We start from the raw sequence: 14,948 nt of genomic DNA on the forward strand, positions 1-14,948 counted from the left end.
TGAAAAGGCAGAAGAGGATGTTGATGGAGGAAGTCAGGAAGAGAAAAAGAAGAGTGACCATGAAAGAAGCTGGGCCAGACTAAAGGCTGGCCTTTACTTGCTGGCAGAAGATTTGCTAAATAAAAAGCTGCACGACAGACAGCGAGCTGGCCTTCTTGCCATTGTACTAGTAAATAATATTAGCTGGCTTGCTGCAGTACTAGTATATCTTGTGTTGTTGCAGTTGCTTGATGTTGGGTTGTGTTAATAAAGTTGTCAGCTTGCAAAGTTTTGATCATGAGTCAAGTCAGAGACTTAACTGATAGCTAGACATCTGTGCCAAAACGAGTGCATCTACTTTACTCAAATGGAGATGCTTCCATGGGCTTCTACTATATATCTGTGACTATTTGGTGGGGGAATTAAATTTTATTTTATTGCTGTTAGATTACATTTTTGGAATTTATGAGTGTGAATGTTAAAAAGTAAGCTACATAATAATAATCCATGAAAATATCAAATATTCTCTAATATTATTATTAACTGTCGTTGTATCATTAGTAGTTATTATTATTAGTAGTAATACTACTACTATAATAATCCTAAAAATGATCCTAATAATGATTTAGAGAAACAATTCTTTATAAAATGGTGTCATATAAGTATAAGCAGGATATTGAGAAAGCAAAACAACCAATAAAAAAAGTTTAAAGACCATTAAAAAAAAACCAAAACGACACCACCACAAAAGTAAGTCTATGAAAATGGGCTTTAAGAGGTGATTTAAAAGAAGTCACTGATTCTGCGAGCCTTATCTCCTCAGGTAGGTCATTCCAAAGTTGAAGGGCCCTAATGGCAAAAGCACTAAAGGTGACCCCATTTTTAGATTTAAGCTCCGACTTCAGAGCAGCCTGAAGGGCTGCACCTGAGGATCTGAGGCTGTGAGTTGGATCAAATGGGGTCAACATTGCTGTTATCTAGCTTGGGGCCAGACCAGAGGTGTACTTTAAAAGTGATCAGTAAAATCATTAATTCTATTCAAAAATGAACAGGGAACCAGAGGAGAGAAGCCAGAACTTGAATGATGTGATGCAACTGCTAAAACCAGCAAGAAGCTGAGAGATAGACTTTGGTTTATGTCAGGAAATAGGGTGTTGCAGTTGTCAAAACTAGACAAAATACAAGCCCAAATGGCTTTTCTAGATTGGAGTGTGAGAGTATTGGTTTTATCCTGGAGATGTTTTGTAATTGAAGGAAGCAGGAGAGGATATGTGGTTTAATTTAACGCACAAGAAACACGCAACTGCTTGTTGAGCTTTTTTAACTTTTTGATTTATGATTTGATTTTATTAATTTTACAGGTACATTGTGCTTGTGTCCCTCAGCCTTATTTTTGATTTTGTTAACAAAAATGCAATATAAATAATTTTCATTATAGTTATTATTGGCACAAAAGAGGTTGGTGTTGCTACTGCTCAGTCAAAGTTGCAAAGTGTTGCTTTAAATACTCTGAACAGTATTATTTAACCAAAAACAAAGTCACACTATGAAATCAGGAATTAAAGGTTAGTTGCTTCAGTGTCAGAGGATGTGTAAAATGGATGTAATTAGATTTTATTTCCTTGTTCAAATAATTTATAGTCTCTCGACATTTATGATGGTGACAATTCGCATGTGCTCCAATACAATCATTAACTCATGTAAATGATGTGTAAGTTCTGTCAAGTTTAATTTCTACAAAGATTTTGATTCAGATTTTGTCATAATTCCTGCCATAAATCTGATCCATATGAATTTGCTCATTGACATGGCTTCTGATTTTGACTATAACTCAACTTTTTCTTCTTTAAAGCAAAAAGTCACCAGTCTGTTTTATAAAGAAAGAACTGTTGCCGGATACCCACTGAGTGAGTATTCTGTTTTCTAAATGTGTCATTCTGTGTTTGGAAGTTTTCCATCATGTCCATTGATTGCACTGTGCGTGCAGCGCTTTAGGTTGGGTCTTTTGTATCTTGCTAGATAGGAAAAACCATTTTCCCTCTGCAACTAATACATTTCTGTCAATGTAAACTGCAAAGTCAAACCATTATTTAAGCTGACTGCCACCTGAGCAATCCCAGTCATCTTTAAACATGATAGTAGCGGCTGTGCTGCTTCAGGCAATATGCTGCTTCAAGGCCCAGTGAGTCACCCCACATAATGTTATAAAAGAAGGGTCACTTGGTTTGCCTGATATTAGGAGTCCAGAAACTAAAGACAAAATCACTCATGACCTTTAGACATTAAAACCTTTTTCATAAAGGGAAATAGTTGGTTTCAACTCTGCCTCTGTGATGATTAATAAAGCTGTCTCCCAATTTGACTTTCAATTTTATGACTTTCCCAATCAGAAAATGCATAAATTTGTTTTCATAACCTAATCAAAGCTATAGCATGTATCTACCTCACTGCGACGGTTATTAAACTAATTAATCACATGCAAACCTGACAAATATGATTCTGCACCCGCTTTGTCTCTTTGATTAAAACTGAAGCATAAAAGTGAGTGTATGTGTGTGTGTGTTTAACAAATTGAGAGAGAGGGTGAAAGAGGCTGAAAGAAACCAAGCAGTGACAGTGTGCTTGAACATACGACTGATGGTGGGCCTTTATTTATTGCCTAAAATGCACTTTGTGAAGCAAAACTAAATTCTAAGTGCTGAGGAAGTGCTGAAAGGATATGTTGATGTGATGCATTACGGTCCCCGAACACAAATGATTCATGAAAAAAAGGGGCGCACATGCATGTCATTTCAGGAGTAAAAACTGGGATTTCACTAAATTATTACTACACACGGGGTGAGACTTGTATCCCTTGTGCATTAAAGCAAAACTTCGGCAAAAAGAAAATAATAAATGGAAAATGCTGTCTTAGACTCCACATTTTTTTTAAAATTGCCAATCAAAGCCTTTATTTCTAATTTTTATGTTGCAACTAGTAGTCTACCTATAGCATAGCAGGGCAAACAGGGAAAAAATGAATTTATTTGGAGCCTTGCACGCATGAGATAAGTTTTGTGACACTCCAGCTATCACATCACTTAACGATATATGATTCCATCTGAACTCTATGTAAAGAATTGCACTTGGGAAGACAGTGTTGCCAAGGTAACGTCATTACTGTTAGTACCATTGACGTAAGGTAACACAACAGTGACTGACTCTCTGTCACTGTAGACCCAGTATGATTGTTTTAAAGCTCTGATTGTAAGTCTCATCATTGCATTATGATGATAACTAGTGGAGGTTAATTATTATGACATTGTTGGTATTGTAATTATTATTATGGATATACAGCAATCAGCCACAACATTAAAACCACCTCTGAAGGGTCCTTGCACCAAGATGTTGGCATCAGACCTTGTAAGATGCAAGATGCTGCCTCCATAGATCGGAATGGTAGTGCATGTTGTTAGGCACTAACCACTGCATAGCGGGAACATCTCACGAGATCTGTTATTTTGTAGATATTCTGACCCAACTGTCCAGCCATCACAATGTGCCCAATGTCAAAATGGCTCAGATCGTTATCGTAATCGTATTGTATTTTTCTACCTCCAAAACACCAGCTTCAAGAACTGGCTGTTTACTTGTTGCCTAATATATCCCAGGATTTCACAGGTATCATAATAACAAGATAATCAATGTTATTCGGTTAACCTGTCCATGGTTTTAAAGTCGAATTCCGGTATATTTAAACCTAGTGTATATCCTATTAATGTGGCTGCTGTGGCTCTGGGTGTCATGCTAACTTTGCACCTCAGTTTATCCGATTTAGGCAAATGAGGAGTTGCAGAAAACAGTGTGTGAATGACTTTTATCAGGGCCATTAGCATGAGCCCCCTGCAGCTTTCCAAAAATAGAAGAATTCTACATAAATCATTTTAAATCTTTGTTTTTGACTCTGACCCAACATGAACACAGAAATTAGCCGCCTGGAATGGTCATTTTGCATTAGGGGAACTGCATTTGAGATACTTGCCGGCTGGCCTAATCACTTACACATTCTTCAGCGCATGCAGAGAGCTGAGCATTTATTCTGGCTAATCTTGTTCTTGTCTTCCTGATACCATCTCCAGGATGGCTTTTTTTAAAGCAAAGCTGCAGTGTCATTATCTGTAGCTCCACAGTTGGAAATGCTCTCAGTTATGGACACAAGGAGGTTTTCCAAGTTGGGCATCAACAGGTCCCACTATTTGTAGGCAGACTTCTGCAGCAGAGCAGTGAGGGCAGCAACACCACCAGTTTCCTGAGGTACACTGTCTTTCAGGATGTCCTGTTGCTTTGTTCCATCCTCTGAGTCCCATCTTTCATTTGATTCAGCTCCTTATCTGTGGATCTCCTCTCAGTGTCCAATAAATACGGCCAATTGTCAAAGTGAAATGAGCCACTATTGTGCTCACAGTGGTCCATGGGGTAATCTGTCAATCCATTTAACTTCTCAGTTTCCAGAAATTCAGCCTCACATGTAAACAAATCACATTTGCATACATCACCGGTAAAACGTTTTAGAACACCCCAATTTTTCCTTTTCTTATTGGAAATTATGCATGTTAATGTCTCATTGTACTCTGAAATGAAAGCATAGAATAAATAAACAAATGAAGTTAAAAAAAACTATTTAGAAACCAAAATGTATTCTAAACTTATGACTTCAATCAAAGTAGCCACCTTTGGCAGATATAACAGCTGAAAACACTCGTGGCATTCTTTCCACAATGGAAATCTAATTTTCTTCAGAAAGTTCTTCTCAACTCTGTTGCAGAAGTTCCCAGAAACTTGTAGGCTGCTTTGTTTTCAATCTTCTGTCCAGTTCATCTCAAACCAACTGAGTTTAAACAGTTTAAGTCTGGAGACTGTGCTGGCCACTCCATGTTTTCAAGCTTACCATCTTGTTCTTTTTTCCTAAGGTAGTTTTGGCATAACTTGGACTTATGTTCTGGGTCATTATTTTGCTGTAGGATGAACCCCTGACCAACTAGGAACATACCAGAGGGTACTGCATGGCGCTGCAGAATGCTGTGGTAGTGGTTTTGGTTCAGAGTTCCTCTCACTCTGTAAAAGTCACTGACCCTGGATCCAGCAAAACAGCCCCAGACCATCAAGCTTCCTCCTCGTTTGACAGTTGATGTCACATAATGAGGAACCATCCTTTCTCCTACTTGATGGCGTACAAAAATCCTGTGTGATGAACCAAAGATTTCAAATTTTGATTCATCAGTCCATAATATCTTGCTCCAGTATTCAGTACTCCATTGGCAGTGTTTCATGGCCCAGGCAAGCCTCTTTTTCTTATTCTGATGTCTTAGCAATGGTTTTCTTGCTGCAACTCGACCTGTCAAACCTGCAACTCGACCTGTCAAACCTGCAACTCCAAGTCTTCTCTTCACAGTTGAAACTGAGACTTCATACTATGACCACTACTAAGCTGTGCTTGAAGCTGTTGCCCTGTGAGTCGTCTATCACCAACCTGTTGACTCTCAGAAACTTTCTTCTGATTCTGTTGTGGCTTTGGGTCTTCCAGATGTCTTCCTGTCAGAGTTTCCTCCAGTTTTCGAATGCCTTTTGATGGTAAAGAAAACTGTACTCACGAACACCTTGACTTTCTTCGCAATTTCTCTGTAGGAAAGACCTACATTTTTTGGTGTTATGATGGCCTGTCTGTCTTCTATTGCTAATTGCCTTTTCCACGCCATTTTTATAGCAACACACTACTTTATGCAGTACAATACTGTTCAAATAATATTCTCGAGGGTATGGTACCACAGTGTGTTCCAACACTACCAATGCAGACAGATGGGGTTGTAAGTAATCAAGAAAAGTTGGGACACCTGTGGGATTTGGTAGCACCAACTTCCAAGGCTTGATCAACTTCCATTGCTGCAGAACAGCTTTAAGTTGTTAACCCATTTCTTGTTCCCTGAAAAAGGCTTTTTTATATAATTCTGAAATGTACAATATTTTTCAGTTTTGGGGAACCTTACCTTTATTTTTAACCTCTGGCAGTTCACCAGTTATCTTTGTACCATTTCACGCTATTCATTGGACTTGAACTACTTGAATTTCAATTTTAAAAAATGGAAAAATTGAGGCATTCTAAAACTTTTGACTGGTAGTATATGAAATATGATACGATGAATTTGCTAGTAAAGCCAATGATCTCGATAATTACCATTTATAGTCTGTTTTGTGCAACTCCTCAGTTATCTAAATTTTCACAACGGAGGTGGAGAATGCAAAGTTAGCTTGACCAATAGAGCCAAAATAATGTGAGACATGCCAGATTTAAATAAACTGGAGTTTTTCTTCAGTGTTGTAGCTGATCGTTATATACACTAATGAACCAAAACAGTATAACCATACCTACTAGACATACTATTGGTTCTTTGCATGCTGTCAAAACAGCTACCATCCACAGAGCCATGGACTCCAAAAAACCACTGAAGTCGCACAAGCACCAAAACAATAGCAGCTGATTTTCTTTGTCCTTAAAGCTGCGAGTTGAATCACGTCTCATCTCAGATTGCTGTTGGTAGGCGCTCATCATTGTAGACCTGGAGCACCCCACTAGCCTTGCCATTTTGGAAATGCTCTAAACATGAAAATTGGGCCATTTGCATAGTTGCTCAGGTCTTTAAACTTCAAGAACCAACTGTTTCCTTACCACCTAATATATCTTGGGCCTTGGCATTCACTGCTGTTACAATATAATTCTTTTCGCTTCATCTGTGATCCCAATGTTTGGCTCACTATTTCTTAGCTTGGAGCATCTATGCTGCTGTGATTATGATTACAGTTGTAGCCACTGGCTGTTTTGATGAGCAAGGTAATGTTTTTATAATGTGCAAAACTAACTGACCTGCATGCCTGAAGTCTCCATATCTGATCAAAGTGGCATGTTCAAGTCCTAGCAGTAATGTAAACACAGTTTTGGCCAATGTTACGCCACCCGTCACAATCACAGTCATAGCAATAGCTGTGCCATTAATCAGCAGTCATAAAATACTGAGAGGACCACAGCGGATAGCTCGAACAGAATCTAATCGTCTGTATATGATAGCTGCACACATATACACACAACAACAATCTCTAGAGAAACAGAAAGTCAAACCAGAGTTAACATGTAACTGTGTCACATGACAATAGCCATCACACTAACACCAGGATTCAGCCTCAGCGAAGGGTGCACCCCCTCTGTGATGTGGTCACAATCAGTGGCTATGGCTCAAGTAGGAGCTCAACTTCCCTCCTCTCACAGAACACACAGGATTGCTGCAGTTTCTATCACCATCTTACAATCACATCAGTGGACAGTGCAGCCCTAAAGGCTTCAGACGGGCTGGATTAATGAACAGGCGTGTGGTGCTGACACCCCGAGGGACAAGCAGGTAGAGGACGAAAATGGCTAGTAGAAAAAAAAAAAACCAAAAAACATCTTGATTTCTTTTTCTAAATTGGCTAGCAATCCTATTTAAATCGTGTTTAGTAAGAAACAATCAGTTGACCATCAGTGGAAGGAATTAAAAATTACTAAATAAAAAATCCACATATGCTGATGAGCTGCAAAAAATATTCTAATACAAAGTGTGCCACAGGAGGGAAATAATTTGTACTCAAATGTGTGAAACACGAGCAGCTTCTGATTTTCATCAAACATTGTATGAATCAAAATCCCTTTAACTAGCAACCCGGGGCCAGACAATGATAAAACGTGCGTTAATAAAAGGCTTTAGAAGGTCACATATCAGCCAACCCCTTTAACTGAACATCATGTGACTTTTTAATTGGAAGGATTTTACCCCAAATTATGGCTGCAAAAGTAGAAAAAGGCACTTGTGTGAGTAGAATGTGAAAGAGAAATGTGGGAAATTATCAGAAAAACAAAAACACACTGAAACTTCTCCTTTTGTTGTATCTCAACACCTCAATAGTGGCAGCTTTTTAATGTACGCTTTCATCATTCTGAAGCAGCCCCAAACTCTGGTCAAACGCCTCTGTGAATTGGGAACCCGTTCCATTTGATTTTATGGATCAAGGAGTTTCTGTGCAACCAGCTCTGGCATGTTAAATGGAAGGGCTGTCTATCTAATGAACCGGTTTTAAACACAGGTGTCCCCCAGGGCCATGCCATTTCCTCTTTTTTATTGTCTATTTATACCGATGAGATTATGTGCAACAATAACGGCCTCATTCTGATTAAGCATGCGGACAACGCAGCCCAGGAGGCCTGTCTGATTCCCAGTCAGTCGCAGCGAAAAAGACAATGTTACAGAAATGACAGATTGCTTTGACTCTCGCCACCTCAGAAGAAATAGCAAAAAAAATAAAAATCAAAGAAATTTACTCAGCAGCCAAAAAGAACAGCTGGCCACATCAACGTCTGGCCCCTCCTAGAGCCAGTTACCTAATAGCAGGCCAGTGAAAATGACAGACCCTTATTCTCATAGCATTTGGACATTATTTACACCAACATATAGTATCATTTCTGTAGCAGAAGCTCAGGGGAGGTGAAGTCAATAAAGATGCTCATTACTGTCCTCGGCTTCAACACAGTGTCCTAGTTTGGTCAGCTGTCTGCGAGGAGCTTGCAAAAATGGTCAATCAGGAGCCTAAAATCATTTGGCTGCCAATAACTCCCTGATCACCAGCTGGCTTGCACACTAAGACTTTTGCCTTCAGGGGGATGGAAAGGGGGGGCTCTGCATCCCCTGAGTGTAGGATGTGCTGCAATGGCCGTTTGAAAAGACTACCAACATTGTCACATCACAGCTTGAACATGTGAGGCGAAAAGACTGAAATATTGATTTGCCATACAGGATCCCCCAAGCCAAGTGTATTTATTAGTATTTTAATTAGTTTGTTTTTCATTCTTTTTTTCCCCACATTTAAGGCACACATCATTTCAAATTGTGAATCCTTAAATCGCCATCCACATTCACATTCAAGGCAGATTTAAGAAGCCAGACATGCACAGCCAATCAATACTACATGTAGTTAAGAAGCATGAATTTAAAAGGGAATTTGTGCGGTATGTTTTATTCCCATGGTCGAGTCCAATCAATGCTATCTCTCTTAAAGTCAGAGACCAGAGAGCTATGACTCCAGGCTTTGATGTCTCAGACAATCACAGAAATCGAATAATAGTTGGGAGACTGATTTGTGGACAGATTTGAGGCTTTATACGATGAAATTCTTTATCAAATCTGAACTCTGAAGATTCCCCGCTGGCGTTTTCACCATCACCTTCTACATCTTTCTCATTTTACTCCCTGTGGAATTTTACATCTTGGCCAGATCACAGGCAAAGTCTTGAAGTGAATATTTGACAGAACTATTCTAGACCACAGGAATGAAGTAATTTTCCTTTAAATGCCCCTTTAAGATTGGATTTATTGTCAGTCATTTACATCTAATATAGCCGGAGCTCTAACATCTAGTCATAAAACGCCATCAATTTACACTCTGCAGTTTCAGTCTTACTTTTGGGACCACACACAGGAGTTCAGACTGTATAAATCTCAGATGTTGACTGGCTGCAGTGACAAGCCCATCAGTGAGGATCCAGTGAACAGTGTCCTGCTGAGCAAAAGGCCATCGTAGCTGAAGACATCTCAAACCAGCAACAACTTTCTTGATGAATCCCACAAATCAGATTTTATTAGGTGCATTTCTGGACTGTCCTCGATGACGCACCAACATGCCAAGTCTGTGATGCCTCTGATATAATGACATACATCACAAAACACCAAATGCACCACATAAAAGCATGCAATTAGAAATTAAATTATATATTCCACCCAGTGAGATATATCTGCGTATCTGGGTGAGGTATGGGTATTCACAATTTTTTCTGCAAACAGAAACCTTTAGATGTGGTCTCAGGTTAATGTTTCTGCTACACAGCCTTTTAAGCCGACAAACTCAGGTGATCTAAATTTCCCGAAGAAAAAAACGCAGGGCACCTCATTTCTTTTGTACAAGGCTCTTTGTAGTTTCGAGATCATTGTGTCTGATAAATGCTGCTGCTTGCTAACACTTTTGCATGCTGTATATGTAAAGTAAGAGATAAAATCTTCATAGCTTTGTCTTTGTGACGGTAAAATGGTGTGGAACCACACGGTGTGGATGTGTGTGCAGTGGTGCTGTGGTGGGGGTATGTGTGTGTGTCTGTCTGTGAGGGTGTGTGTGTGTGTGCGTGTGTGTGTGTGTGTGTGTGTGTGTGTGTGTGCGTGTGTGTGTGTGTGTGCGTGTGTGTGTGTGTGTGTCTGTCTGTGAGGGTGTGTGTGTGTGTGTGTGTGTGTGTGTGTGTGTGTGTGTGTGTGTGTGTGTGTGTGTGTGTGTGTGTGTGTGTGTGTGTGTGTGTGTGGTGGGGCGATCTGGATGGTTACTGCAATGTCTTGTCATCCATTTAAGTTATGCACATTCCCTTTAAGCTGTTCTGAAGTGTGAAGTTTGGAATCATTTTGACATCAAACATATTGGAATATTTTACTCACTCAGGCAATTGGACGGCTATCAAGCAAGTGTGAGTTAAATGTCAATGACAAAAGCATGTTTCATTTGTCAAAAGGGCAGACACTGTCTCATCAGTGTCATATTATGGCCCAGGTTGGACACGGTCCTTTTAATTGTAGCTACTACACCTTCCTGAGAGGCATTACTTGATTATTTCATAAATAATTAATGTGTTGTGATTGCTGCCAAAATGCCTGCACCTTCCCACAGCTCAGTGCCACATCAGATTTACCTGCGGGGTTAACTGTTAATTTAAAGTTCAGGTGACAAACAGTTTGCTGAAATAAACGATTCTACTCGAGTTTGAAAAGGCACGAGGGAATCCTGCAAGTGCACATCCATATCCATCAGGCATCTACGCACACGGGCGCGCATTGCGCATACACTCACAACCTCTATGCAGGCAATAACAGAAAACATAATCATGAATGTGAAAAGGAGTAAATGCCTCGTTCAGTTCAAGGCTATGGTGGACTGAAATAATTCATCTGTAGTAAGGAATTCCCCGCCTGCGCACCGACACAGCTGTGCGTAAAAATGAGACAGAATCGTAAAATAAACGTTCCAAATTTCTATCTCAAAGAGAAAGAAACATTTGAAAAATGATTTGTGTGGGGGGCATATTCGTGTTTTGTAAAACCTTTATGATATGATGACATGTTGTTTTGTAAAACTGAAACTCACGCTGCTGTTGTGCCCGGACCAGTGCACCATCGCCTGGTTGTGTGCCGAGTCTCCCGACAAAGCAAAAGTAGAAGTGTCCAGGTGAGGCTCACTTTGCCTCGGGTTTGACCCTCTGGCTTCCTCCCCAGCGCGTCGGTACTCAGCTCTGGCGCTGGAAACACCTTGGACAGTCTCCACAAACCTCTCTTTTGACTGCGCTTCTCCACTTATACTCCTATCCACGTTTTCGCTGTATGATGCACCTACACTCCTTTTTGCCTTCTTTCTTCTCACATAATTTGCGCTTTCTAACATTATACTCGCGCTCGGTCGCGCCTGGATGTCCTCGGAAATGTTGCCATACTTTTTACCAGATATTCTGTGACCGTTGTGATAGTTTGGTTTGATACCGATCGGTGCTTCCATCCCACTGTGCGCTCCATTCCCTTCTTGCTGGGCATTGTTTGGCTTCAGCGCATCGTCCGCTTCGCTTTGAAAAGGCTTTAAAACTTTCGTGCTGTTGTCGACTTTGACAGACACTTGAATCTCCGCAGATTTTCTAGATACACGTGCCTCCGGCGGCGTTACCTCCAGGCGATAGAATCTGTCCATTGTTCTGGGAAAAGTTATTTCCGCTTGAGCCACAAACTTGGGGTGAAAGGCGTAGAGCAACACGCAAGCCAAAAAAGCAAAACTCCAAAATGACCAAAGTCCCATTGTGTTCTTTCAATCTGGTCGTCTGCCGGTGGGGGGGGAAACAGTGCGGCAGAGCTGTTCAACTTCCAAAATATTCAAGGGATCATCTTTACGAGCAAGAAGCCATTCAGCAGACCCGCTCACGTCCAGGAATTTGTCAAAGTGAGGGACCAGTTGGGGAGGCGCTGCGCATCAGGCAAACGCGCCGACGGAGAGTGACTGCAGGAGCGGCGGGAGCTCATTGTTCATGAGGACGTTTGGAAAAAATGGCTTTAAAATGCTGAAATCATTTTTGAAACTCTCCCACCATTTTATTTATTTATTTTGTGGGGGAGGTTTTTATTTAGCAACATCTTTAGACTCTTTATGTAAACCTGTAAAAGTTATCCAAAACAGCGCGTGATTGAGTCGGAGAGGTTGACAGCAAAAGTAATTTGCGTTTTGCAAAACAGTGTTCACTCTGTGGCAACATTTTTTTCTCTCCCTTTTTTGCTTCTGAAACGACAGGGGAAGAAAACATCATTTGCTTGCATCAATCAACACCAGATTCACCTGTCAACTGTGCACAGGCGCGTGCACGTGCGAGGGTACATTTGGGGGAAATTCAGTTGGACTCCCTGATAAAGATCCAGGAGGTGCAGCAGGCTTTCCTACCTGGATTTCTTGTGGTACTATAAGACTTTTTTTTTCTAATTAGGCCTCTAACACAATGCGCCCCCAGCCTTCTTCTGCACTACAACCCAAGAAACAAAAGCACCTTTGAAGTCATGCTATGATATGTTTGGCATCATCTCCATGATTTGTGGTGCCACAGAGGCAACCAGCCTCCAACAACTTTCTTTTAATCTTCTCACCTTCACAGTTTGTATTATTCATTCATTTTTTACAGTGCAGGTTTGAAAAATTGAACTTCTTCCAAATCAATATGCTATTTGAAAGGTATTAGTTTCAATTAGTGGAGCTAAATTAATTCTGAGAAGCAATTCCTACTTCCTGCTGACAGAGCTCTCTGTCAGTTCCTGCTGAAATTGTATATCAGTCTTTAAAAAGCCTTATTTTTGACTTCTAGAATTTATTATGAGACTTGGTAATAAAAGACTAAAACATATATTAGATACATTTCCATCAGCTGCCATGCAACTGCCCAAGGCAGAATCATAAAGAGATGAATTTCCATTTCCTTCAAGGACAACAGGCACATCACAGAAGCATGATGTTACCAGATATGTCACTACATATTACATTTTGAGATAAAGTGAGATTAATTACTAGTTGCTGTCAAGGCTAAACCAATCCAGGACCTGAAGTTACTCAATGACTTCCACAAGTGCATAAACATGTCAAGCTTCTCCTGACGGTTAGTTATGAGACAGACTGTAAAAGCCAACTGTCCTGTTTTACTCTTTATTTCAGTGGTTTTCAAAGTGAGGGTCGGGACCCCAAAGCAGGGCGCGAGATACTGTACGGGGACTGTAAGATGGCTTGTATAATTTTGTATAAATAGCATATTTAGCCAGAATTGTTACAAAAGACAAAAATAGTCGTTCAGTTTTAAACAAAACCGTGCAAGTAAAGACACACAGAATGGATTTGCTGTTCTCCAAGCTTATAGTCCCCAACCATCTCATTAGGTTGGTGTACTGTGAAATTACAGCAAAAATTCCAAAAAGCACAGTTTGCACATGACGGAAACAGTGTAGGAGTTCGCAGGCGCACACACAGACATTATTTGTGAGTCTGCTGCATCTGCATACTATAAGTTGTACTCAGTACTGCACTTTACACATACAGACTATGTGATATAATTGCATACAAACAGCACGCCACTTCTGGCACATTTTACGTGTCATTTCTATTCTTTTGAAGCTTTTTGCATGACAATTTACTGTGTCGAAATAATACACAAGATGTTGAAGTTAGGATAAGGTGGTTATTCGTGGCAAATGCATGCCATGCAATTAAACGCCAAAGGCAAAAAAAGCTTTCTGGTACCATGACAAGTCACTTGGCATGTTACAGAAACACGCATATTCATTACAAATAAAGATCACTTTGACTTTTGTATTCCGCTGCTAGCCCATTGCTATAAAATAATATTGTTGTTTGGCTTTGGTGTTAATTTGTGTTGAATGCTTCAACCACCTCCAGCCATATTGCAAATCACATGTCTCTGCTCTTGGTATTTTTGCAGTTGTGTGTTGAAAAGTTGGGGAACTTTGGTTTATTTGATTATAAACACAATATCAGAAAACAAGAAAAAAAAACACATAACTGGCATTTTTCAGAATTCATATGTAGGCCTGCAGCTTGTTACTGTACCGTGGCTCAAGTCTCGGAGGCAAAATCATGCATCTACTCAGCTGTAAAACTTGGTGCGGTCGGGGGATAAGAGAATTCACAGTCCTTGAAAGCTGCACAGCAAGACGGACCGCAAAACAATCCAGTGGAAGGACTGACGCTGACACGAGTTCATCGCTGAGAACAGCACCTTCTGATCTTGCACACATTCGCAGACAGTGCAGTGAAAAACAGCAATCAGGATGGGCAGCCAGCGGTGCCGTCCTCCTCAGAGGGCTCACTTCTCGGTCACCGTTTTTTGGTACGCCTGTACAAACAAATTGCGATTCATACAAGTGAGGGCTCTGGGCAGCAGGTGCTACCGTTGCAACTTCGTCGCACGCCAGACAGCTAACTCTCTCCACAGGCCATTCCCGCCAGAACGCCTCTGCAATGAGGGGGTAATTGGACTGATCACACTCTGTTTACCCATTATGCTGCTAAAATGAAGTGGGTTGTTCCCAAACACACTGTGACAGGCCAGGGAGGGAGGACGAGCCTCTTCCATCAATGACACATCTTTTAATCTACTAACCTTGGGCCTGGAGTATTGTGCGGATTTGTTGTTTCCTTCTTTGTGCGCGTCCATGTGTGTATGAGGGAGAGAAAGAAAAAAAGAGAAGAGACGAGCATTTGTGTTTATGAAGAAGTATCTGGGGGGAGAGTTTTAATGTGTCTCTCTGTGCGTGTGCGTCTGTGCCCCACATCCTGTGTGTGCT

General features: G+C 40.6%; 1 protein-coding gene across 2 annotated transcripts in view; it reads right to left on the reverse strand.

Annotated features, from left to right (window-relative positions):
• sorcs3b (sortilin related VPS10 domain containing receptor 3b) overlaps nucleotides 1–14,948 on the reverse strand; it is an 87,001-nt gene that overhangs the window by 35,953 nt on the left and 36,100 nt on the right. Inside the window, exon 1 of one of the 2 annotated variants that reach the window (XM_023288562.3) lies at nucleotides 11,218–12,139. The exons of the other annotated variant lie outside the window; for it this stretch is intronic. Within the exon in view, the coding sequence (XP_023144330.1) occupies nucleotides 11,218–11,913 (696 nt within the window). The 5' untranslated portion in view covers nucleotides 11,914–12,139. Of the gene's footprint in view, nucleotides 1–11,217; nucleotides 12,140–14,948 lie in introns of those variants that run through there. 2 annotated transcript variants of the gene reach the window in all.

This window comes from Amphiprion ocellaris, chromosome 16 (genome assembly GCF_022539595.1).
Source record: "Amphiprion ocellaris isolate individual 3 ecotype Okinawa chromosome 16, ASM2253959v1, whole genome shotgun sequence".
In the NCBI taxonomy this organism is placed as follows: domain Eukaryota; kingdom Metazoa; phylum Chordata; class Actinopteri; family Pomacentridae; genus Amphiprion; species Amphiprion ocellaris.